Consider the following 26,645-nt stretch of genomic DNA (forward strand, 5'->3'; position numbering starts at 1 on the left):
AACTGAATAAACGTTGCAGATTATACATTGCAGATTATACTGTAGAGTGGAAATCCATAAGCAAATCATAAACACAGACTGGACATACGAATGCAAACTATACAAATCTTGGCAACTTAAATATGCAAAAAATATATTTAATGCTTCTTTTGAGAAACCATAAAAGACCTAAATATCTAACTGTAAACGAAAATCTTATAAAATTGAAAATCTGTGCTAAATAAATATTTTCTGATGTACGAAGAAGGTAAATAAATCCCCACACACGAGTATGAATGTGTGATTTTATGCAACCAAACACATGTGAGTATGTATGTATTTGCACACACTCATACACGCATACACGTGAATGTATGGATGTGTGCATATTTCGTTTTGGTGTCAATTTGGCTACATACCGATCGCGCGGATCCAGCCACGTTGTCTTCTTCGTATTATGATCGATGTAGTAGGTTTTTCCATCGAAATCGGTGGCGATATCCCAGCCATTTGGCAATGGATATTCGCCATGATGTGTGGATGTGTGGTGATGGTGTTGCTGCTGCTGGTGCTGCTGCTGTTGTTGTTGGTGTTGGTGTTGTGGCTGGTGGTGTGGCTGATGTTGTAGTTTTGGCATAATTTCAAAATGAAATTCCTGCACGTTGTCGACGAGAAAATTTTTATGATTGCCAGGGAAAACGGCGGCGGCGGCGACGGCAACGGCGACGCCTGCAAAAGCGTTTAAAGCGGCTGTTGTGGTCGCTACAGTGGCGGCAATGGCGACGGCGACGGCGCTGACGTGCTTAGCACTAAAGGCGTATACACTTGCGATGTAAACGTGGAAAAGTATGTGCGACAGCAACAACAACTTACATGTAAATGTTGCGCTAAAAATCATAAATGGCTTACGAAAAGTAAAACCAGCGCGAAAATGCAAAAACTGACGTCCATAAAGGCAATAATTGCGCGCTAAAGTTGTTGCCGCTGAAAGTGTACGGGTTATTCTTTTTGCTGCTGAATGTTGTTGTTATCGTTGTTATTGCTAGCAAAAAAAAAATATTGTCAAATGCAAGCGTTTTACGCCAAGTAAAGACTACGACAACAGCGTTTATGTTGACGATAACGGTGACGCTGATGACGCTGGCCACAACATATTCGACGCGCTAAATACGTACGCTGTTGTTGGTTTTTCTTTTTTAATTTTTTTTTTTTTTTGTAATTTGTTGCACTTGCTGTTGCTGGCTTTGTTATCTTTTCATCTTTTGCGCCAGGCGCATAAACTTGGCGGCACTCACTAGCACTCAACTATGCAACACTAAGATGTGACGACGCGCGTATGCGTTGCGGCGGCGCTTGAATTGGTTAAATGTACGAAAAATTTTGTATGTGAGACGCGGCACGATACGACGCGGTTGCAGCACTTGCGCTGCTGGGCGTTATTGATGCGCTACTGCTATGCGGATTTGCAAGCTGTAATCAGCGCGCCAATTAGCTTAGTTGGGTGTTGCTGTGGGGCGGCAGCAGCATGCGATTTGGACAATTTGACCGCTTTACCACTTTTTAACTTTCAATTAGTTTTCATATTTCGCACTTTTTTTTTGTTTGGTTTGTTTTAGTTGCATACACGCATTTTTATTAATTGCTCGCTTTGTATATATATTCTTTTTTTTTGTTATTTTCACAAGCAACGATTTTCACTTTGCCACTACCACAACACTACTTTATATTCAACAGAGTTGATTTCAAATTATTTAAAATTTTTTATAAGTGGATTTTTGTGCATCAAATTCACCAGTAAATTACCGCTTTTGGGTTGTATATATGTAAAAAATATTATAATTATACAAATATATATATAAATCGTTCACTCAACACACGTGCAAATCCATTTATCCATTAAAAAACACAGCGCTGCATATCTATCTAGCCATATATATGTACATACACACGTGTATGTATGTGTATGCATGTGAGTGCGCATACTCTGCAAACTAGATACCCAATTTGTTTCAGTACGTGAGCCACGCACAAAAATTTAAAAATTCCTTGCCTTGGACACGACGCGCTCGTTCCAAATGCCACTAATAAGAGTAAACGCGCGTCCGCGCGACTATAACACAATCAATTCGATCGTTTGCGGGCGTTAGCGCTAGCTTGCTAGCTAACTGGCTGACTGGCTGGCTGGCTAGCAAATTGACTGACTGGTATGTAGTTTAGCCGCGATGGCTACTGCCTACTGTTTGGTGCCAATAGAGTTGGCAAAAAGTGGGCGACGACCACGACGACGACGACTGTGACGTTGATGGTCTCTGCGCGTTATTTTGCCTCGCTCAACAACGCACACACACACACAGTCAGTTAGTCAGGCACTGAGAGTAGAGTAGCATGTATGTATGTATGCATGTATGTAGTCATTCGCGCTCTATACTGATCGCATCGACGACTTCTCAACACTTTACCGCGCACTTGCACACTCACATTGAGTCTCTCTCACAAACAAACAAACCATCAACAACACCACACTTCGATCTCCCCCACTGCGCGCGCGAGCGTACATTGACTACTATTGCTTGCTGGTCGTTTGACGTTCGCTCGTTGAATCGTTTCAAAATTGAATTCGTGCGCTCCAACTTGTCGGCATCTCATTTACGCGCATGGCCCCCAAACGTCGGCCCGCTAGCGCTATCTCTTTTGCTGCATTCCATTCCATAAAAAATAAATTATTTATTATTTTTTCATTTTAAATATGTGTTTGTATGTATGTTTGTATGCATGTTCATTTGTGTGCTGTTTAGTTCGTTTTCACGCGCTGTATATTTGTTTCGAGGGAAAATTACTTTTGCTCTAGTATTTTTCTTGAACAATTAAATATTATTTGCTTTCTGTGATTTGTATGAACTTTTTTGTATGATTTCTGAAAATTTTATTTTTACTTTGATTACCCAATTTGTTTCGTTTGCAATGCACTAATTCTGTTAGATTATTTCTTTTACTTAGTACTCAGTTTAGTTTCAATTTGTGTACATCTTTCGTTGTGTATAAATGTTTTTCTTTTATTTTCTATTTTTGATTTATTTTTCTTTTCGTTCACTAGATGGTTCGATTTCTATACCAAACTCTATTTGAAATTTTTTATTCACTTTCTTTTCACATATCTCCCTGCGTTTTGTTGGTGTTCATTGTAAATGAATCTTATTATGGGTATATTTTGCTTAGCCCGCGAGCACTTTCCGCAACGAGCTACCATTCGAACAACGAGTCGTTAATGTTATGAGCTACGAACACGGTATGATCGCATTGATCGGGCCCATTTGCTTTGGAGGCAACGGAATCCGTGGCGTTTTGCTGGAGCTAGATAGGCTTTGAGTGTATTAGTGAGCTGTTTTCTCACGTAGTAGTTGAGATTTGGATGGAGAGCGGTCGATGGCGTTGCCAGCTAAATGTAGAAAGCAAAATGTGGGGAAATTGGGCATTGGACTAAAGGAGGTATAAAACGAAAATAATTAGGCAATTCAATAAAGATTTTTTATTACCAAAATGTGGAGAAAAGAACAAAGAAAATAATTATGTAATTCAGTAAAAATTTGTGATTACCGAAATATGGTGGAAAGAACAAAGAAAACAATAAGTAATTCAGTAAAAATTTGTGATTACCGAGATATGGAGCTGGTAACAAAGAGTAAATGAAAGGTCCTATTTCTGCCATTGTTTTTTTTTCAAATAAAAGATTCATACAACAGCTATTTATCTTTTTAAACGAATTTTTTCTACATTAATTTGATTTAACACGAGTTAAAAAGAAAACAAAATTCTTTTTTTACACGAATTGCTTTTTTTTAACACTATTCCCAATATTTTATGAATTTTTCTTGAATCACATAGAGCAAATAGAGTGAGATTTTTCGACGCGTGATTTTATTTTAATTCTTTTTTTTTTTGTTTTTACCGTGACAAACTAGCAAGTACAGCACTCAGACAACATTAAGTCCTTTGTACTGCCCTGGGGTTCCCTTTTTAATTTTCAACGCGTGTACGAAGCGTTTAAATTAGTCTGAGGAAAAGTCTCGTGAGACTCGGTAGATTTTGCTCCTGCCGTTTAATAATTTATTTCTTTAAATATATTTAATAAATTAATATGTCTGGCGGAATTGATGATTTTACTTGAAATAACTTTCGGTTTTTCATCTTTTTTAAGCTTTTAAGGTATAAAACAGCTATAATAAAATAAAATAAAAAAATACAAAAAAAAAAAAATATTGATTGCGTTAAGAAATCCACTTTTCAAAAAACAAAAAAAAATTGTATGAGTTTTTTGCTATTTGTTTAACCTTTTCAAGGCGCAAGTTACTCTAGATTCAATAAATCAATTTTCAAGATGCTTTGAGCCTTAAAATAGCAATCCATAAACAACAAATTTGCCGTATGGAATTCTGACTTATCACAAGCATTTATGATTTTCCTCAGAAATAGCAACCTTCAGCTTTTTGTACGGATAACTTCCTCATGGAAGTTTTTTACTAATCAAATACTTTTGATATAGAAACCTGTTTGTATGTAACACAAAAAATAATGATTTTACTAGTAATAACAAATTGCGTAATCTCTTTTTATCGGCATTTATCAGTCTTCTAAAATATTAAATCCTATTCCCGAAAAAAAAGTATTATGATATTCGTTGAAAAATAGTTAGCTTCAGTTTTTTGTAATTTTTTAATATTTAAGACACCTTAGAAAAAAAAATTTTTGAATCAAACTCCGACATTGATGATTTTACTTGAAAATAAAAATTACGCAAATTTTATTTTATTTATTGGCATAAAAAATGCTTTAAATTTTTCTAAATAACAAGTTTAATTTCCGAGAAAAAAATATAAGTCAAATTTTAAGATTCTTTGAATATTCGCCAACTTCAATTAAGTGTTCGGAATTACGATCACCGCCCAAAGCGTTTTGTTCATAAAGCAATTCAAAATTTCAGAGCAATTTTTTTTCGAAATATAATTCTTCAAAAACCCCAGAGCCAAAAAGATGAAATTTTGAAATTTCTCGCAGTTTTCTTAGTTCATCTAAAATAAAAAGTCATGATAATTAGAAATCCATTTGAATTTTTTGTTTTAGATAATAATTACGAGCTGTATCTTGTACGCCAGTTGGAAACTCCAGCGTTGCAGCGCTCTACTAATTTCTATGTAAAACATTTTTTCAATTATATTTTAACCAGTACAAAAGTTTTTTAAACTTTTTAAATGTTCATTAAAAGATAGAAAAAACTTTGCAGTGCTAAATTAATTTTTTCCTTAAAAAAAAAAATCGCAAAGAGATGCAATTTTTAGACCTCATAAACCAGGCTCCCCCCTTAATAAAAGGTAGACTCCTTTTTTTTGTGGAAATCGAACAATGTTATTCTAGCACTCGCCAATGACAACAATATTTTTATTTCTAAAACCCACTTTTGTTACCAACTGCCCATGAATAGGTTATATTTTTTTTCTCCTTTCCAGGTTCCAAAGACAACAGTTCAACATGACTCCTGAAGATTGCTTCTGTGTAACCTTTTTGTAATATTTTTCTATAAAAACACTTTTTAACGTACTCAAATGTGTGCTCAACAACTACATGGAAAAATACACTCGGCGGTTTGACTGCTGTTAGAAAAAGTTGTTTCTATCATTTGTTGTTTCATGCCCTGGTAATCACTTACCAACCCATTCGTCTTCGGCGGACGACGAAAGAAAAGTACAATAAAGTAAATACAAATATTGTGTTATTGTCCAATCAGCTGGTTCTGTCAAATTCACTGAGAGCAGGTTAGCGGTTTGCGTGTGTCGCCACCTCTGTATGCTTTCCAGCGTGGGATTCTGTGTCTAGGAGGAGAGCATGCACAGAAAAGTGCTATCTGCTTCTCCGTAAATTCAAAATAACGGTTGAGATAATATCACTTTAGAGGTATTTTCGGGAATTTTAGTGTTTTAAAACAATCCCTATTTCCCGATAACTCGTGCAACTCGCGTTCATAATATTTGAACCTAGTTTTCATTTGTGTCAACTAAAGATGCAAATTTTGATATTCACCTTTTGATTTTCTCTCAAAGCTCCTTCCATAGAGCTTTACAACAAATTAATTTTAAAAATCTCATCCTGCAGTCTAGTATTCTATAATTCTTGAGTTTCAGAGGAATGTAAGGATATTGACGACTTGTGGTATGAGAGTAATTCTATGAATAGGTTCGAACAGGCAACCTACATACAATGTGTGCGTGGGTTTTTTCTTATCTAAAATAACCTCTAATTGCTTATTAGCAATTTATCTCACTAAAAAAACAACAAAGCTCCCGGGCCCGTCAACATCAACCTAGAACTATTCAAAGCTGACCCGAAATTAAGCGCTTGGATTCTTCTACCCTTACTAAATAACATTCGGAACTCAGAAAAAATATCAACTGGGTTCAAAAAAGAGGGTCATCAAGAGTTCTAAAAGGTCTTTCCCGAAGAAGGGTAACCTAACCGCGAGCAAAATTTTTAGAGGAATTACGTTACTTACCATAGCAAATAAAATCAAAACACACATCATTCACAAACGGTTGTCCAATTAGCTGAAACAGGTGTTGCGAGAATCTAGCTTGCTCATGCGTCGCCTATATAAACACTTTGAGGGGCTAGTGGAGCAATACTTTATCGATCTTGAAAAAAACGATCGACTCTTTCAAACACGAAGCAGGCTCTCCGGATTGCTCGGACTCAATTAGAAGTAATGGACAAATTTTGTTACCTCGGGAACATTATTTTAAAGACTGGCGGGTCGGCAGTAGACATGTGCACCGAAATGTCTAGAGGACCGACTGCGTTTGGTATGCTAGACAAGGTATAGCGAGCGATTCATATTTCCATGCGTACGAAGCGAAGGATATTCGATGATAACGAGAAGTCAGCAGTCTTATACGAGTGCGAAAAATGGAGTATAACAGCCTGCACACTACAAACGTTACAATCTTTCCTTAACCGTTGTCTTCGTAAGACTATGCGAATATTCTGGTCCGCAGTTATAAGCAATGTTGACCTTTGGGATGCGTCCAAGCAGGCACTGAGGACAATAGAAATCCAGCGTCGTAAGTGGAGATGGATGGGGCATACGTTGCGTAAACTTCAAGATAACATCACAAGAGCAGCGCTACACGGGAATCCTCAAGGAAGTCGGATACGCGGAGGAGTGGTCAGCACGTGGTGACGGTAAGTTGAAGCACAAGCGAAAAAAGCAAAATGGAGCCAAATTAGATTCTGAGTGCAAAATAAACCAAATTATAATTTGTTTATTGAGGCCCTTTGTGCCACCTAGGAACCACGGGAAAATATATATTGATCACAAATTTCACAGGACGATCAATTATTGGATGAATTCTGAACTTTCTTGGATAACTCGTAAACTTTGCCTCAACTTTGCCTACTGCTCATCTAAATGGATGAACATGAACTTCAACTTATGGGAGCTCGATGGGCTTCGGCAAATCAAAGCAGGATCATTTACAATGGGAGCGTCTTGATTTTTCTTTCGAAGAATGTTTTCAACGAATCTGCTAATATTTTTTCACGTTTCTTCATTGCTTATCATTTTCTCAATGAGGATTTCGGTTGTTATATGGCAAAGGTGATATTCTGGTAGCGAATATATAAGTCTTATCGCACGGCTAAAGATTAGAACAGAGTTTCAGAAGCTTTTAAAAGCTATTGTCAAAGAGTTTTTGAATTTGTCAGATAATCTTTAGCGCCATTAGTTATGTTATGAAGGATCCTACTGAGATGTGCCTCTTTCATCAAAAGTAAAATTTTTTTACCAGCCTCAAGAAATTTAAATACTAAATCCTGCTTCCTAAAACAATCAAAAACATTTCTTTCATATGGCAACATCTTGAAGCGATTTTTTCTGCACTCACACTGACAACACCGCTCTCTCAAATTGTAGCAAAAACAATAAATGAGTGCAAATGAGTGTGCACCAACATTTTTAACCTTATTCAACAGACAAACAAATTACATAGTTTCGTATGTTTGTATGCATATTTGAGTCCTATTACCGCTGGATTTGCAAAATTTGCACAACGGATTGTCGATGATTTAAACAGAAAGCAATCGGATATATTTGACGCCAATTGAAATGTATCCCTTGGCTTTCGTCAATGCGAGTACTGACGCGTTTAAACAAACAGGGGCTAGTGATTACAGAAATACAATTAGCCCATTTCAGTCGTTGAATGACGATAATACAATCAATTTATTTACTCATTTCTGCATTCCGATCTTAGTGTGCATAGACACCACTTGGTGGCGCTGCGGTCGCACCGGAGCTGAGCCGGAAAGAGCGAAGGGTAGAGAGAGAGAGAGAGAGAGAGAGGGGCAGAGAGCGCTTGCTGTCATGCAAGCATTTAATAGTTGTTGTCGTTTGCAAGAATTAACGTATCTATGAGATACAATTTATTGGCCTGACCGGTGTATCTATGTGGGACTATGCACGGAGGCCTTGTAGGAATATCTTGAAAAGTAATTACATAGATAGTTGAAGAGCAACTTGAGGAATGTTTTGAGATTTTTTTTAAGGGGAAATTAACAAAGAATTTTAAGTTTTAGAGAATATTATAGTACTTAAGGAGCATAGAAAAAAATTGCATGATACAATTTTTTTTTTAACTATAAGATTTTGGCTCTTGCACTTTTTTGAAAACAAAAAAAAAAAAAACATTTGCATATGCAGTAATGGTAGAACTTTGAACACGTAAACAAAATATTTTTTATTTCTAACGAAAAAATATAAAATTTTTAGCTTTGCCGGCCGTAGTACCTGGTGGTTTGAATAAAATATTATTTATGGTATATTAAAAGTTGTGATGATTCACATAAAAAGCTGTATTTGTATTCGCCTTGTAGAATAAATAGTTTCGAGATGAACGAATTTAAAGTTTTAATTGCGAATTTGAACCGTTGGCTGTGAACCTGTCATCTTAAATACCTTAAGGGGGGAGCCTGGTTTATTAGGTATAAGAATTGCATCTCTTTGCGATTGTTTTTTTTTTAAGGAAAAAATTAATTTAGCACTGCAAAGTTTTTTCTATCTTTTAATGATCATTTAAAAAGTACAATATAAAAAATTTTTGTATTGGTTAAAATAAGTTGAAAAAAATTGTTAACATAGAAATTAGTAGAGCGCTGCAACGCTGGAGTTTCCAACTGGCGTACAAGATACAGCTAGTAATTATTATCTAAAGCAAAAAATTCAAATGGAGTTCTAATTATCATGATTTTTTATTCTAGATGAACTAAGAAAACTGAGAGAAATTCCAAAATTTCAACTTTTTGGAGGTTTTAAAGAAAAAAGTGCCTTTCTATAAAAAAAAAATTCACTTCAACTTGGTATAAAAAATCTTGAAAATTTTTTTTTATCTATTTTGTTAGTTCAAATAGAAGAGAATTTAATACTGAAAGGAACAAGCTATGATTCATTTCAAAAGGTTCAACAGTTTTTTTCATTCATGTACGCCAATTCGAAGAAATCATAAAAATGAAAAGTCGAGAAAAGAAGATAAAGTTTGCACTATAGCTGTCCGGTCACAGCGTAACTACCTAACGCTCGCCTACCTTTGGCTTTGTATCTACGGAAATATTGAGAATTAGGCTCTGTAACTTTGTGTGAATATTCTGAAATATATTTGGAATCGCTTAAAACGAAAAAAAAATTGAATTTTTTGACCTTATAAACCAGGCTCCCTCTTAAGGGTTTATATACAGTTAGAAAGCCGAAAAAAAGCGAATTTTCCAGAATTTTTCTAAGAAAACTTTTCAATTTATTGCTATAAAATTTTTTAAGCATATTATGTTATCTTTTAACTGTATTTTAAGACTTAGGTATGTAGGTAGCTTGGGTGGTTGTCGTAAAGACACACTTAGACCTTTTGCAGGTCCATTGTGATACTAGTGGAGCTTATCCTTACCCTACGTGTTCTTTTTCAAACCATTCGGTAACTTTAATAAACAAGCAGAGCTTCTTTCGCTGTAGAAGGGCTATGTCCGCTACATCGGTTAAAAATGCTGTATCAAGACTGCGCAGCCTTCTCATTTTAAGATTTAGTATTAGTAAAAATATTTGTTTGGAAAGGAGCTACAGCTGATCTGCGGTAGCTCCTCTCAAAAAAAATGTTTTGCGTTAACCACTATATCTCTGAACTGGACACTCTGAAATTAAAACAGCCAAACATATTTCGTTAAAGTAATATTAAATCTAGTAAATAATCGAAGAAGTAAGCCAAATAAATTTTTTTGACAAAATGGCGATTTCTTAAGACAACAAATCGATTTTTGAACAATAATATTGTTCAATTATTGTTTATGAAAAAAAATGAATAAATATATGCGGATTAAGAAAAAAGAATCGATTTTTTTTAATTCTAACTGTTTAAAACCCGTTCAATATCGTTACAAAAATATATTAGTAAATTATATTCTTACAAATATATTATTATAACAAAATAAAATTTGTTGTTTTGAAAATACTAAATTATCAGTCTTCTTTGAAGCTATCACTATTTTGCCTCGCCCGCTTACTCTTATACATAGTTACGTATGTTAAAAAAAAAACAAATTGTTGTAGGTTATGCCATTTCAGAAAATCTGGGCACAAAGCGATATACTCGTATACGTAATGACTTTCCTTAATTTCAATTTGAATGAAAACATTTGAATAAAATTTAATTGTTTTCCAGTTGCGGGTTAGTTGAAATTGGTACCGCTAGATGGTGCAGTATTGAAAATATTCCGAAAAATTTAATTTATGGTCTGATTTATGTCATACTCTGAATATATCGTAAGTGCCTGAAAAGAAATGTTTTTGGCGAAACTGGTTCCATCATACTACAATGAGGTTAATATTCAAAATATCTATATAGAATACTTATTTTGCAAATCGTAGGATATTCAATATTTTTAATGAAAGTAGTTTGTACGATTTGAAATCGTATTTTTCAACAGATTTAGTGAAGGTAATACATTTTTCAGGAGGAAACTGCTAGAAACACTTATAATTTATGGCATGTCCACATTTTTGCCTTTTTAGAACAAATTCTCCGAATAAGGTTTTATATATCCTACTGATTTGCCATGGAAAAGTTCCCTTCTAATATATTAAATATCAAATACGTTAAATATACGAAATACGAAGCCGTAAACGCGAGGCTAAACCACATTACAATATTCTGCTTTAAATTTATTTTGTACGAGAGTTGCCTTTTCTACTTCGACCCATTGCCCCACTACGTATGATGATCTGCAATTCACTATTTTTATTGAAAAGTTTGGTATTTTTCAGCATAAACTTACATATAACGTTTTTACTTAAAAGCTTTATTTGTTCATTTTTTCATTGAGTGGAGAAATTCATCACGCCCAAAAGATGGAATTAACTCATGAACATTTTCATGCGATGATTTATTACGATTTACGACGTAGACTATCGAGACAGGAGTGCATTGATCAACTTACTTCGACTTCTGGCGTTAAAGCACTTCACTTAGTCACTATGAAGCACTCGTACAACGAGTTCCAATGCGCCGTCGATCTTTGCAGGATGAATTAAGTAAAGGCCGTTCCAAAACCGTTTTTGTGCCAGAAACAATCGATAATGCCAGGTTGTCAAGTCGCAAGATAGGGACCTTCTTGGGCATAAGTGGGACCAGCATTCCAGCATAAATTTAATTTTGGATGCACATTTGGTCATCGCGAAGATTTGTTCTCGTTGGATACCGCATAATTTAACATCATCATCGTCCTCAGAGCATGACAGTTCGTGGCCGACCATTGCTTCCACTACAATTCACCTTCACGTCACTCGGTCTTTAGCTTTTCTTTCGACATCAGATATGCCCACAGCTCGTATTCTTCTATATCACTCCAAAATATATTTTTCTATATTATCACTTCAACTTTTTCTCAGCCGATCTCTTCTTCTATCGCATAATTCGCCAATTGTCCAAAACGGTCTTGTGCCGATTAGAGTAAAGAAATGTTGAAGAAATCCAGGCTCGGAGGTTGAAAGTACATCAATGATATCATAACAAGTTTCGAATCTTGGATACATTCATATGAACCGGAAGGAAAAGAGCAATGGACAATATGGGTGTTCCAAATCGAGCTCAATCCAACAAAAATTATTCGCAGAAGCAGCACCTCAATGCAAATGCTGGCCTGTTTTTCCAGGAAATTTGGTCATGTCGTTACTGCGCCATTAGAAAATCTTGAAATAATCAATTCTAAGTGGTACACAACCAACTTTTTAGCCAGAAGTTTTCGAAGAACTAAGAAAAACCAACCGCCAAAGGTGAATCATCATTCACCAAGACTATGGGAGCTCTCTCGTTTTGGCTCACTCAAGAGAATTTTTGAGCACTAAAAAGATCGAATTAAAGAGTTGTTGCTGGAGCATAAAGATTCCCTATACATGTACGAGGAATACTGCTAGAGTGACAGCCCATAGCTGGATATAAATCCGAGTCGTGTGGTAGCGTAGAACCGCCTGGCATGGGAACATCGGCAAATGGTAAAAGGTCATCCACCTTACAGCTCTGATTCGGCACCTAAATTAAAAAAAAATGAATAATTGGCGTGTACACTTCTGTTAATTGTGATGTGTGTCTTTCTCCTATTTGTGATGTGTGTCTCGATGTTGCTTCAAAAATGGAGGGACTCACAGTTTAAAGCCTACATCGACCTGCAGATATTTTTTATAAGGATCATTCTTTTATTTGGCACCTAATAATTTCTTTTTGTTTCCGAACCTCAAAAAGAAAATGCAAAGTTACCGTTTTTCAACGCTTGAAGAAGCTGTTGAAGCCTTTAAACAGCTCAATTGGGAGATATCCACTTCTGAGTGGCAAAAGAGCTTTGAAAATTAATTCAAGCGAATGCAAAAGTTTATTGGCTTCCAAGGAGAATAATTTGACAAATAATAAAGCCATTTTCATTATTATTTAATGTGTTTTAGTTAAAAAAAAAATTAAAAAGTATTTGCATTTTCTGCAAATATTTGAAATAAATTCGCGCGAAGTATTTATTGAACGTTGCTTGCCTCATCGTGGTAATGCATCCACTTTAGCTATCCGGCGGCAAATAAGAAACTGCATTTCTACTTCTGAAAGCAGAACCAACACCAGCAACGCTAACCGTTCAATAGCACTTGACCAGCCGTGTTTCCTAGAGGGTATATTTGCTATGAGAGGATCTATGAGCGCACCTACATCAAATGTGTATGTTTGTGTGAATGTTCGTCACAAAACGAAGCGTGGTACTCTGATACTCTGTGGTATTGGTGCTGTGAGAGGCGAATCGTTACGGATCGCAGTCATTGCGCTCACTTGCTGCTGCTGGCATTATGATTATGAGACGATTGAGAGGCGGTACGGACGTAGGGCGCAGGTGTGCGCCGAATGAGCGACCCACTGTGAGTGACGATGACTGTTGCTGTCGCTACTGTCGTTTGCGTTGCTGTTCCATGCCGCTGTGTATAGCTGTAATGTTTTTGTTCAATTTCTTGTGGTAGGTGTTGTTGTTATTATTGTTGCCTGCTGTAAGCGTGTGTGTGCTTGTGTGTGCGGCCACATTCCGATCTCCAACAACAAAAATAAGTGCACAGGCTTTGCAACCCGCAGTGATGGATGTTTGTGTGAATGCCTGTGTGCGTGTATGGTGAGGTTGGCAGTATTTGTAGCTGTAGAAAATATTTTTACTCTGGTTTTTTTTCTACTTATTTCTCGTACATAGTTATCTTGCTGTTTTTGTTGGGCGTACTTGTATGGCTGTACATACATACATACATACATACATACATCTTTATGTATCGGCCGCTGTGTGTGTGCGCGCTCATTTATTTAATACACCTCTTGCTGGTCGACTTAATCAGGCAATATTCTTATTTAACTCGTACTCAATTGCTGCAGTGGAGCTGCGAGTGAGCGAGCACTTAAATGCATACACATGCATACATACATACAAGCATACATACATATATGTATATGCGAGTGTGTACCCGCAAGCGTAGATGCCGTAGCTCTGTCAGGCACTTAGCAGTAAACAGAAGCGTAAAGTATCTTTGTAAACAAAACAATCAACATTTTATCTGACATTTATGTGGCCCCGCATTCCTGAGTTGAATTGCTTTGCTTTTTGTTTCATTTTTCATCATCGTCGATGGTTGCTGTTGCTGTTGCTCTTTTCTATTTTTTCTCGTTTTTGTTGTTTCCTTGCTGACTGCTTGATATTTTCGCTGTTGCTGTTGCTGTTGTTGCTGCTGCTCGCTCATAGTATTGATTCGAAATTTATACGTAATATGCGGCCTTTTTGGCGAACGAGCAGAGCGAGCTGTCGTAAGCGCACGTCGCGCCATCGTCTCACAGCCAACTAACTAGGGGACTCGTTCGTACTCGTCGTATGTCTGACTGGTTGGCTGACCGGACAGCATTTGGCAAGAATGCACGAACAATGCAGCGTTTTTGTATGCAATTCTACATAAGAAATGTTGCAATTGAAACTCGAGAAAAAGTCAACTGCACATTTGCTATGTATGAATGTGTGTTTGTATGTGCATATGTCTGTTTATATGCATGTTTGAATGCATGTTTGTATGAATATTTGTATGCATGTTTGTATGTATGAGCGTGCACATGCACTCGTGCGTTCGCCTATGCTTGCATGCATATGCACACACACACACACACACGTACGTTCTTGCTCAGATATTTGCCTACTCTGTGTCAAATTTGCGCCGGAAGAAGTCAACGCAGTCAACTCAGTCATCGCATTTAATGCGGTTCATTCGAAGACGAACTTGCAGTTAGGCCCATGAAACACAAATACAATCAAAGGAATGTATGTGGGTTCGCACAAGTATACGAACATATGTACATGCACACACACACACACACACACACATCGTATGCAAGTATGATTTTATAGAGAGGGAGGCTAATAACCCCAAAGTATGCAATCATAGACATTCATGCGCAAACTATGGATGTATGTATGTGTGTATGTATGATTGCATGAATGTATGTATGTATGCACATATGTCTGTATATAATACAGTCAATCGTTCAAGTAGTTCATACTTTTTTATAGCCACGGCCGCTGTTCTAAGTAATCACCCCAACGGGTTCATTCGGTAACCTCTATATTCGTAGGAATTCGTTGGAAAACTTTTGTTGCTTCTGCTAAGCAGTAATGCACTCACCCACCGAGCTTCTTGATGGCTTTTGATTTTTCGGAAATACAAATTATTTTGACTGCGCAATCGAGCAAAAGCATAAATGGATTTTATTGGTATGACATTTCAAGGTTCCCTTCCATGAATTCCCGGCAAATGCATTACATTTAGTTTAGAGCGACCAGGATTGGGGAGAGTTGCGCCAAAGTCCATGCAACCAAATTTGTAACCAAGCACACTAGTACACAAGGCTATTAAAATTGTAGCAGTCGCTCAGAGGCATATCACATTCATAAGAGGCATATGATTGAGCTCTCACAGCCAACTAACTCACAAATATTTTCGATCTCAAAGCCAATACCATCGGAACTCAGAAATATTTTCGATCCAACGATTCTCTCCATGCCGCTTGACTCCATGTCGTCCTCGAAAAGAGATACCGGCTGGTGCTCCAAACTCCAAACTTCGAAAATGAGCTCGCAAACACTGTTTTCGTGTTTTCACGTATGGCTCCAGGACCGAGCACCGTTCCAGCTCTGGTGTCTACGCCGAATCCAGCGGGAAAAAAATTACACTTTGCTCTTGTACAACTGTGTTTCAAGCGGTGGTGTGTGCTGTTCAAGAAGCGATGAACTTTGTTGTGGAAAACAGGTGGAGAGACAGATCTAAACATACAGGGTTTGATTGTTACTAATGTTGTTTGGCCAGAATATTCTGCAGATGATGCAGAGGATTTTGTTGATGAAGGAATATAGCCTCTGTGTGATGGTGTTATACTCCAGCCATGTTTCGCTTCCGGCCAACAATACTGCCTTTACGCATGAGCTGAATATTCGTAGTTTAGTATGTAGATATGCATTCGCCCGAATGCCGGCCTTGCTCTGTGTAGCCTGCAGTTGACATCCTCATCTGCTCCACCATCTGCAGCGATGATGCAGGCAAGGTAGCAGAAGTTTTCAAAGAGTTTTTTTTTTTTTTTGTGAGAGAGGGGGCAGATGTCATCGGCGAAGTCCAGGTCTTCAAGATGTCTAGTGAAACTCCACTATATATTACTATACTGACGGCTTAAAGATGGACAATGGCACTCGATCAGGAGTTTACTCCGAACATTTATCCTTAAATTGCTTTTTTGGACTCCCACACCGGTGTAGCGTCTTCTAAACTGCGATCTACGCTACAGAAAAAACAGCAAAAACGACAAGACTAATGAAAATACCACCGGCAAACCTCACCATTTTTGTTGATGCCAAGTAGCGATCAAGGTACTGGCTTCAGCGCGCATCAATTCAAGTTGTGTTAAAGTTCATTCTTCAGAATGAAGAAGGTCGCTTTCGCTTATCCAACAACATAACACCACACTTTGTTGGTTCCCCGGTCACTCTGGAGTGGCGGGTAATGAAAGAGTGGGCGAGTGTGCAAGGAAAAGGCTCTGAGCTTGACCCTCAGCGAGTTGTAGAGGACATTAGCATTCCTCTGAATGAACTCTACACTGCGATTGACTTGAGCGTCATCGCGGAAACCAATAGGAGGCGGTATTTGACTTCTGACTGCGGGGATTCCAAAGGGTTATGACCAAAACTGAATCATAAAAGAACAAAATGTCTGCTTGGATTCCACATATCAACTACCAGTGTTTTCAAAGGTGTTATAACGGATCATTTCACTTTTTGAACCCTATCCAGTAGAATGGGGATACCCCACAAGTGATTCTGCAGAAGTTGTGGCGATTAAGAAGAAATTGAGTCGGTACAACACCTCCTATGTCAATGTCCTGCACTTCAAAAAAGCCATGCCGAATAGATTGACGATTATTTCTATGAAGACCTGGGAAGTTTGCAAAATTTCTCTCTAAAGGGACTAGTAACCTTCTTAAAAATATGCATGTAAATGGTTGAAGCAACTAAGTTAGGGGATGGAAATCAAATGTAGGTATCACAGTGGGTCTTAGGTCCAAGAAGAGAGTTTTTTTAAACAAGCAACCTGGGTAACTTAACCTACAGTTTGGCTGTAATAACTAAAATGCTAAATGGACTACCCTGTATGCCCGTCAAGTTGTCCAACACTACATTGAGAGTTACAGAATCAAAAAAAAAGCCAAAATTTACTAAAATGGTCTCAGGACCCTACCCATCAGTAATGGCTGAAATTTTGGAAGGTGCACTGGCTACACTCAGTAGTTGGGCTGCCAGTTGCGGTCTCAGAGTCAACTCTGACAAAACAGAGTTGATGCTATTCACCAGAAAATACAAACCTTCACCTTTTAAGCTTCCTAGACTAAACAACCAGTTTCTTACTCTCTCATGGGAAATCAAGTATATTGGTATAATACTTGACCCCAAGTTCCACTGGAAGCTGCACATAGAAAATCGTGTAAAGAAGGCCAATATAGTCTTGTACGCCTCCAGCCATAGGTCGCACTTTGGATGTACAACTTAGTGGTTCTGTCAATTCTGACATACCGTTGCCTAGTTTGGGGGGTAGCTCTTCAGAAGGGCTACAACACTAAGTTATTCTGCACTTACTTCTTGCGGATCTGCAGGTTAAATCCATTGCTGCTCAGAGCGCTATTAGGTTGAAGGAGATTTGCCTTTGGAGACAACTTCCTTTAGGACATAGTAGCATCTTGAAGCAGATCTCCACTTCCTTCTCTGTTCTTTGCACTGATCTCTCCATCCGCAAAGTGTGTTTTGAGGGTAGTGCTAGGGCTATCTATCCGAGCAGGCAAGATTGGAAACAGGGAAGAGTCGGCACGGATATAGATACCTCTGTTTTCACTGATGATGGAGTCTGGAGTGGGAGCGGGGGCTTACTCTAAATCAGTCAGCATTTCGGCATCCTTTAAACTGCCGGAAACAAGCAGCGTTTCTCAAGCAGAGGTCTTCGCGATCCTACAGGCATGCAAAATGCTTCGGGATCGCTTTTTTCCGATAGTCATGCTGCGATCAAGGCCCGGTCGTCGCCGCATTGCAGCTCTCTTCCTGTGAACTCCTGTAATGAGGAACTCTAACGTCTCGAACGTGCAGGTAACATTTCCCTTATCTGGGTTCCTGGGCACAGGAATATAGAGGGAAATGAAATTGTCGATGAGCTTGCCAGGAAAGGGTCGACATCGGTGTCCCCTTGACCGTTGTTAAAGGGAAACTACACAATTTCTTTCTAAAAAAAGCGCTAGACAGTTGGAGGTCTGTCTCATCGTGCGCTATTTCGAAAACACTATGACCTCAATACGACAGAAACAGAACGCGTATGGTGATGGGAATCCCCGGCATTCAATTTCCAAGCTCATTCCTGTTTTCACTGGTCACTGGGTGATTGGTACTCATGCGGAGAAGCTTGGAATTCCGATCAACCCCTATTGCAGAAGCTGTGGGGATCCTGCAGAGAAAGATACTGTGGAACACTTTCTCTGCAAATGTCCGACTCTGGCGGCTAGGCGCTTGAGATTCCTTCGCGTACCCTTTAGGGATAATTTGAAGAAATTCTCCAGCCTAGATCCTTTTTCTCTCCTCCACTACATCAGCAGCACTGGATGGCTGTAGACGGTTTTTCTCTTCCCTAAATCTTTTCGTAGGTAGTGGCCTACATTTTGGTATCAAAACGGCACGTAAGTGCTACTTGAAGTATATGTAAAATTACATCGAAGTTGATACCTACGAATAGTTTAAAAGTTGTTGCAAATAGTTTTGATAATTACGATTATTTAAAATTTAAAGAATATTAGCCAACAGCGAAGAACGTTTTGTAGTCCAGAAACAAATATTTAAAGTAAAAACCAGTATTTAGACGGATGATCTGTAATTTCATTAATTTCAGATGCCGTAATTATTTATTTATTTATTTACCTGAACTTTCACAATTTTTTTATTAATACCTTTTGGAAACAACCTCAACCTTTATCATGAAAAATCCTTCCTGAAGATTTATGTTAGATGTATATTAAAAATATCCTTCAAATCTGTCTTGAAATCCCCAAATAGAAGCATTTAAATCATATGAAATTTGTGCATTTAACTTTTTCAATTTCATTTTGTACAAAAATCACCGAAGCTAAGTGAATTTCGATTATAATTTAACTATTCAGCATTCCTTACGCCACTTTTTGCCATTGCCACCCAAATCAACAGTTATACGGTTTCACTTTTTCACTGCATTTAACCGTAGGGGACCCGAAATTGATTCTCAACTTTCACAAAGAAGTTTTAGATTTTTTTTTTTTACCAATTGAATGGATATTTTATTTTGAATTATTTTCATGTGAAATTCCGCACTTTAATGTGTATGAACACTTTTTAAAACAAAGTTGATTTGTTCTAACACTTTCAAATAACTAAACGTAACTGTAAAATGGGAATAAGACTGGCCATCACAGGTGGCGAGTGGCGAAAACAACACTGGCAACTATTGCAGATGCGCAGTGGAAATTGTGTGGCCAGATTGTTGTGGAATAGTTGTTTGGGCATATTGATTACTTTTTTTAGGTATATTTTTTTAATTAGCTTGCAAGTATAGCCTATGGTCGGTCTTGGGCGCTAGCAAATTGTTGCGCCAATCGCCTCTGCACTGCGTGCGTTGACGGCAGTTAGAAACACCAAGGGCGCTCAGGTCATAGTTGACGTGGTATTTCCAGAGTAGGTGAGGACGTCCTTTTTTGCGTATTCCACCAATACTTTTCGAAAAGAGCTTCTTCTCTGCTGGAGCGTTATTGTCTGTTCGCTCAACGGGACGCAACCGCTGAATTTTAATGTGCTTCACTACGTCGATGTCGGCGTACAGCTCGTGGTTCCATTTCGATATGCACCATTCACGCAATTCGGACCATAGATTTGGCGAAGAATTCTTTCTCGAAAGCTCCTAATAACCGACCATCGGTGTTCGTCAATGTACTGGGCTCAGCGCCTTACAGTAAGACCGGGAGGTTGAGTGATATACCTTTTTTTTCGTGCGTTGAGAGAGGACTCTGCTTTTCAATTGCCTACCCATGCAAGATTTATTCTTGGCTGGAGCTCTTGGCTGACGTCGTTGTTGGTGTTAATGCTGGTTCACAGGTAGACAAAGTCCATGACTATGCCAAACTCGTAATTGTAAATCGCAACCTGTCGTCCAATACTCGTAGAAGTTTTGATTGTTGACGCAAGATATTTACTTTGTTTTGCTTTCATTTACCGCAAGACCCACTTCACGGGATTTTTTTTCAAGACCCGAAAAAGGTGCACTGACTACCCACTGACGGCCTTCAAAGTGGCTTGTCCAGTATCTTTTAGCAAGAAATACTTTCCCCCTGGTGGAGCAAGACGCTGGCCTACTTGAAGAAGTAGGTTCGGAGGGGTTTTAACGAATGCTACCAAACTAAAAACTTTAAAAATTATCTTGTAATTTGAAAGGAATACAAAAAACCTATTAAATGTGCAAAACGCAACTCATGGAAGGAGTACTGCGAGTCCATTGAATCCGTGAAGGATTCTGCAATACTAAGCAAGATTCTTTCGAGAGACCACTCATGCAGAACTCTTGTAAAAAAAGACGACTGGGAGAGGACTGAATCATCAGAAGAATCTTTGACTATCCTGGTGAATAATCACTATTACCTCACGTGGCATTGTCGACACGAGTCGACAGGTAGGGCTACTCGATGTTTCCCTGGAATTCATCCTGTCAGTTGACACAATCACGTGGGCAATAAATAGTTTTTCTCCTTTTAAATCTCTTGGTTCTGACGATATATTGCCTGTGATGCTTCAGAAAACAAGTAACTCGGCGGTTCCTGTCCTGCAATATATGTACTTGGCGTGTATCGCTCTTAATCACGTTCCCGCCAACTGGAAGAAAACGAGGGTTGATTTCATACCCAAGGCAGGGAGGAGAGGTCACGACTCGACCAAGGTCTTTAGGCTTATAAGTCTTACTTCATTTATCCTAAAAGTGTTTGAAAGATTGATTGATTATCATATCCGAGAGAACGGAATCAGCCTTACACGAGGTCGTAGGGACTTTGGAAAAATCTCTGGAAGGCAAACAATTCACTTTGGCGGCCTTCATAGATATAGAAAGAGCTTTTAATAACATCAGGGCGTAGTCAATTATCACTGCGTTAGATAGACTAGAGGTGCAAAGACCTATCTGTCTCTAGATCTCGTCCCTGCTTGGCTACAAGGAAATAAGTGCGGTCGCAAGATGAGCTAAAGTCACTCGTTCTACTTTGGCTAGTTGCTATTTCTGATAATGCTAAATAAGGGTGGGGTTAAGGTAGTAGAATACGCCGATGACTTGGTCCTGTTGGTATCGGGACCGTTTCCCTCAGTCATTGCTGAGATTTTGGAAAGGTCACTGGCTGTACTCACGCGCTGGGCTGCCACTCGCGGCCTCCGAGTCAACTCTGACAAAACGGAGCTGGTGCTATTTACCAGAACATATAAACCCTTTCGACTTCCCAAATTAAACAACCACGTTCTCTCGCTCTCACCGGAAGTTAGGTATCTTGGAGTAATACTTGACTCCAAACTCCATTGGCATCTACATATTGAAAATCGGGTAAAGAAAGCCAGTATAGCCTTCTACTCCTGCGAATCTATGTTCGGTCAAAAATGGGGACTCAAGCCACAGGTCGTCCTGCGGATGTACAACGCAGTGGTTTTGCCTATTTTACCGTGTGCATGCCAGAAACTAGAGTTTGGCAATCTTTCCAAATAGGCAGGGTTGGATCGAGGGGAAAATCTGCAGCTTCGGTGCACCTCTGCTTTAACTGACGGTACCAAGATAGAATCGGGAGTCGGAGCAGGGGTTTTCTTTAAATCAGCCAATTTATCTCTCTCCTTTAAACTGCCGCAAACTCCTAGTGTTTTTCTAGCAGAAATCTTTGCGATACTGCAGACATGCAAAATGCTTAGGGACGCGGGAGCGAGGGAGGTATTAACATTTCTCTGATCTGGGTTCCAGGACATAGGAACATAGAGGGAAAAGAAATTGCTGATGAGCTGATGAGGAAGGGGTCAACCGAATTGGTATCAGATAGCCCCTATCCGTTCATTGACATCCCCCTGACAGTTGTTAAAGGGGAACTGCACAAAATATTTCTCAGGAAAGCAGCCTTGAGCTTTGAAATTGGCGAAAAGGTGGTGGGTGACGATCTGCTTCTCTTAGGTCTTCTCCAGGATTTGACGTCAGGCCTGAAACCCCACTGATAAGGCCCAATCAGTTTTTTGTCGAGATATTTCAGCCTTTCACGAAGTACGCTTGAGACTGAAAAGACTTATCCCGCGGTAGTTGGCGCCGTTCGTGGAGTCACCTTTCTTGTGGATTGGACAGAGAACGCTGAGATGAGAAGACAGTCACTGGGCATTCTTTCATCCGGCTATATTTTTCCAATGAGTATTTGCATGGTTTTCGTTAGCCGGAGTTGATGGCTTTGAAGAGCTCTGCTGGCAGGACATCTGCACCTGCAGCTGCGATTTTCTTAAGCCGAGCAATAGCTCTCAAGACCTCATTATAGTCCGGTGGTGGAACGTCGACACCGTCATCAGAAACTGCACTATTCGGATCAACTTCTCCATTGGTGGCGGAAACGTGAACATCACCATTGAGTAGTTCTTAGAACTAACTCCTCCATGTCATCAACTTGTTCTGGTTACCAGGTTTCTATTTTCATCTATGCAGGAAGAAGTCCTTGTGTTGGAACCGTTTGTGAGGTGTCTTATTGATTCGAAGAATTTTCTGACCTCATTCCAGTTGTCATACATCTCGATCTCTTCGCACTCTAGCTTTTCCGCCTCGCGCTTCTTGCGCTTGAGAAGACACTTCTCCTGCCTTCTGAGAGTTGATCCGATATTACCATCAATGGGAGATGGGCAATGTTATTGACAGATTTCGTTAATTTTCAATACCAAACTATCTCGGATATTAATTTTTACTCGAATTGTCGTGCGCTCCACTTGATACTTACAAAAATTCGAACATGAAGACGACCTTTCCAACTCCTTCCATGCAAATGACGTTAGGTGGGTAGGTTAGATGGTAAGAGTAACATGGGTGCACCACAAGTAGCACTAGAGTGCCGTGTTGATACCACAATGAAGACCACTACTACCTGCGAAAATTTTCACAACTAAAAGAAATAAAAATCATCTAGAGATGTTGCTGTAGTGGAGGAGACAAACGGGATCAGTGCTTGAGAATTGGCTTAGACTATCCCCGAAAGGCACACTAAAGAACGTAGGGCTTAGACATATGCAAAGAAAGTGTTCAACAGCCCCTTTCCCTGCCGAATACCCCGAGCTTCTGCAATGGGCATTGCACGCCTAAGCTTAAACTTCAAACTTCTCTTCATGAGTTCCGATCACCCAGTGGCCGTTGGCCACGGCTATGAGTTTGGAAATATATTAGAATGGCTTTTTGCGATGGCACGCGCTGAGATAGAGCTCCATTTTTCTTTTTTAAGAATAAAATTGTGTAATTTCCCTTTAAAAGCGGTCAATGGGACACCGATATCTGATATGGGGACAACTGAAACTGCCCTTTCCTGACCAACTCATCGGCAATTTTATTTCCCCCAATATTCTTATGCTCTAAAACCCAGCTAAGAGAAATGTTTCCTGCACATTCTAGATGTTTGATCTGCTTCTTACAGGAGTTGACAAGAAGAGAGATGTAACATGGCGACGACAGGGCCTTGACGTTATTTAAGACCGGAAGGGATGACTTGAATAACTAGATGGAGAAGCTACTTAGGGTTAACAACCTGATGGATATTATGCTTGAGTCAAAAGGAAACTGGTCCACTGCTTGTAATAAGAGATATAAAATCATCACAAAGCTGCGTCGCGTGGAGATCTTCGACAAATCTTTGTTGGAAAGCAATACCTAGGCAGCTTCCTCTCCGAAAAGCAGTTTGTTTGTTTGTTAACAGAAATAGTAGTCCCGCCAGTGTCGGGCATATCATCGGTCGTCTTCGACCTGCTCATCAAGGGGTAGGCCCAGGAAACATGCTGTTTCGACGGTGTTAGATGAGTCGGTTTTAGGGGGCATGTGAAAAGGTGGTAAGTGTCGTGCGGGATGTCTTCACATGCCGGACATTTGTTTGGTATGTCGGGGTCGATTCTGGATAGGTTGGAGTTTAACCTGCTACAATATCCAGAACGTAATTGTGCCAGTGTTACACGTGTCTCACGAGGAAGCTGGAGCTTTTCATCTGCTGTAGGTGGTGGTTGGACTCCGATTACGGCATTCACAGGACGGGAGCTTAAGAAGGTGGTGACGGTCTCCCGGTGAATGCCGTTTATTAACTGTCTACACACTGTCAGGTCCAGTAGACTGCGGTCAGTTTTGTTCTGGATTTCGTCAGCGTAGTCTAAGAGATGTCTCCTGACGTGCCTTCGAGACGGCTCAGGCTCAAGCAGGTGTCTGCAGGGGTGAAACCTGCGGTAACATCCCAGCAGCAACTGCTTGCTGAGCAGTTTGATATGCTCCATTACTGGAAGCATTTGTGCCTCTCTGTGTAGGTGTTTAACCGGGGACATCAGGAGACAACCGGTCGCTGTCCGAATGGCAGTGTTTTGGCATGTCTGTAGCTTTGTCCACTGCATGTCACTAGTTCCAGGCGACCAGACAGATGCTGCATAGTTTAGAATCGGCAACCAATTGCCTTAAATGTCGATAGCAACAGTTCTTTGTCTTTGCCCCAAGTGCTGCCGGCAAGCGATTTGAGGACCTTGTTGCGGTTTTGGACTTTAGTGGCAATTGCGGTTGTGTGCGCTGAGAAGGAGAGCAAACTGTCAAAGGTTACACCCAAAATTTTGGGGTTGTTTACCGTCGGAATTGGTGTGTTGTCGACTTTTACCTTAAGGGACAGTTTGACCTCCTTTGTCCAGGTGGCAATGAGGGTCGCCGGGGATTTAGTGGGGGAAAGTTGGAGATTCCTCGCAGTGTAAAAGCGAAGCGAGAAAGGTCGTTCACTTTGGAATACAGGCCATCGATGTCATTGCCCGACGCCATTATAGTACAGTCGTCAGCGTATGAGACCAGGGAAACTCCCGCTGGTGGTTGGGAGAGCTTCGAGATGTAGAAGCTGAACAGCAAGGGAGAAAGGACACTACCGAAAAGCACTTGTCGGCGGTTCCACGGAAAAAGAGAAACGCAGAACTGAAAAGCAGATCCCACACATCGGCTATCAATATTTTGTGCCACCCCTACAACAAAAACAAAAAAAAATATAAGTATATATCCACTTACATTTCCTTATGTTGTTATATACTACCGTTATGTGAGCAAAATTATGCTACTTCTGTGCAAAAACGGGCTTATATAAAATTATGAATGGCGACATTTTCAAAACAAAAATTCTATCCAAAAACAATTTCTTAAATACTCTTCCGAAGTGAAGACGTCTTGCTGAGTAGTTCATAGAATCTAGCGAATACTGTATGCCTTTTTATGTACTACAAATGGGTTTCGCTGCTAGCTTTACCCTTGTTGCCACCAAACGCTGTCAATTTAATATTTTCGGTTTGTGTCTTCGCTAACACTCGTATTCCCAGCACCATCTGACGTAGTGATGTTGGAGCGGCACTGGATTATTGGACAGTTGTAGTAGCAAAGCCATTGAAGAGTAGGTAAGCAGTGACTTCCTAACTGTTATGTGGAAAAATTGTCTTTTCTAGATAAAAACGAAGTAATGAAATGTTTCAAACAAAAACCATTACTGCACGCGGTAGCTTATTCTGCTTTAGATTCCAATAATAAAAATTTCAAAGTAATATAAGATTACAAAAGTGCTTAATTAAATGTTTTTCCTATTTTCATCTTTTAGTTGCAATTATAACATTCTTCAAATTTTTTTCTTTTCCTTTTCTTGTCATGTACCTCACTTTTTCTCTGCTCCCACACCTCAGTTCTTGCACAGCATAGTTGCCTGCTTCAAATGTTAAGATTCTGCCCGGAATTCTTTACGCTCTCATTAAACACAAATACACAGCGGCACAACTTTTATACTAAAGTAATATACAAACAGTAAAACTTTAAAACGATGTTCTTTGTGATGTGTTGCGGGGTTCAAATTATGAAGAAATGAATGTTAGTGCGCAGGAAATAATAATGAGTGTTGAGCGCGGACACTACAGGGTTGCATAGGCCTTACATAATTTTCAATAATATGGATCAATAATATTGATGTGTAATGTGATATATTTGTGTGAGTTTGTCTTAATGTAAGGGGTTTTATATAGAGAAGGCCGAAAAAAAGCGAATTTTCCAGCATATTTTCTAAGCAAACTTTTAATTTATTCATGTAAAAATTTGTACACATATTACGTCATCTTTTAACTGTATTTGAAAACTTAGTATTAGTAAAAATATTTATCTGGAAAGGAGCTACAGCTGATCTCCGGGACCTCAAAAAAGATGTTTTGCGGTGACCACTGCATCTCTCTAAATCTCTATACCCAAA

The 26,645-nt window shown here is 39.1% G+C and overlaps 1 protein-coding gene across 7 annotated transcripts; it reads right to left on the reverse strand.

Moving 5' to 3' along the window:
- On the reverse strand, positions 1–26,192 carry LOC128855673 (uncharacterized). Of its 7 annotated transcripts, none has more exons than XM_054090768.1 (2): positions 26,063–26,192; positions 1–3,415 (listed from the first exon to the last, which is right to left on the reverse strand). In XM_054090768.1, exon 2 carries the CDS (start codon positions 875–877, stop codon positions 98–100), a length of 780 nt encoding a protein of 259 aa, XP_053946743.1. In that variant the 5' UTR covers positions 878–3,415; positions 26,063–26,192; the 3' UTR covers positions 1–97. The 7 variants fall into 7 exon arrangements, with proteins under 7 accessions (XP_053946743.1, XP_053946740.1, XP_053946746.1 ...); XM_054090765.1 differs by having other exon boundaries at positions 1–3,456; XM_054090771.1 differs by lacking the exon at positions 26,063–26,192 and adding an exon at positions 19,430–19,558 and having other exon boundaries at positions 1–3,330.
- Positions 26,193–26,645: the final 453 nt, after the last annotated feature.

This window comes from Anastrepha ludens, chromosome 2, assembly GCF_028408465.1.
Source record: "Anastrepha ludens isolate Willacy chromosome 2, idAnaLude1.1, whole genome shotgun sequence".
Lineage (NCBI taxonomy): Eukaryota > Metazoa > Arthropoda > Insecta > Diptera > Tephritidae > Anastrepha > Anastrepha ludens.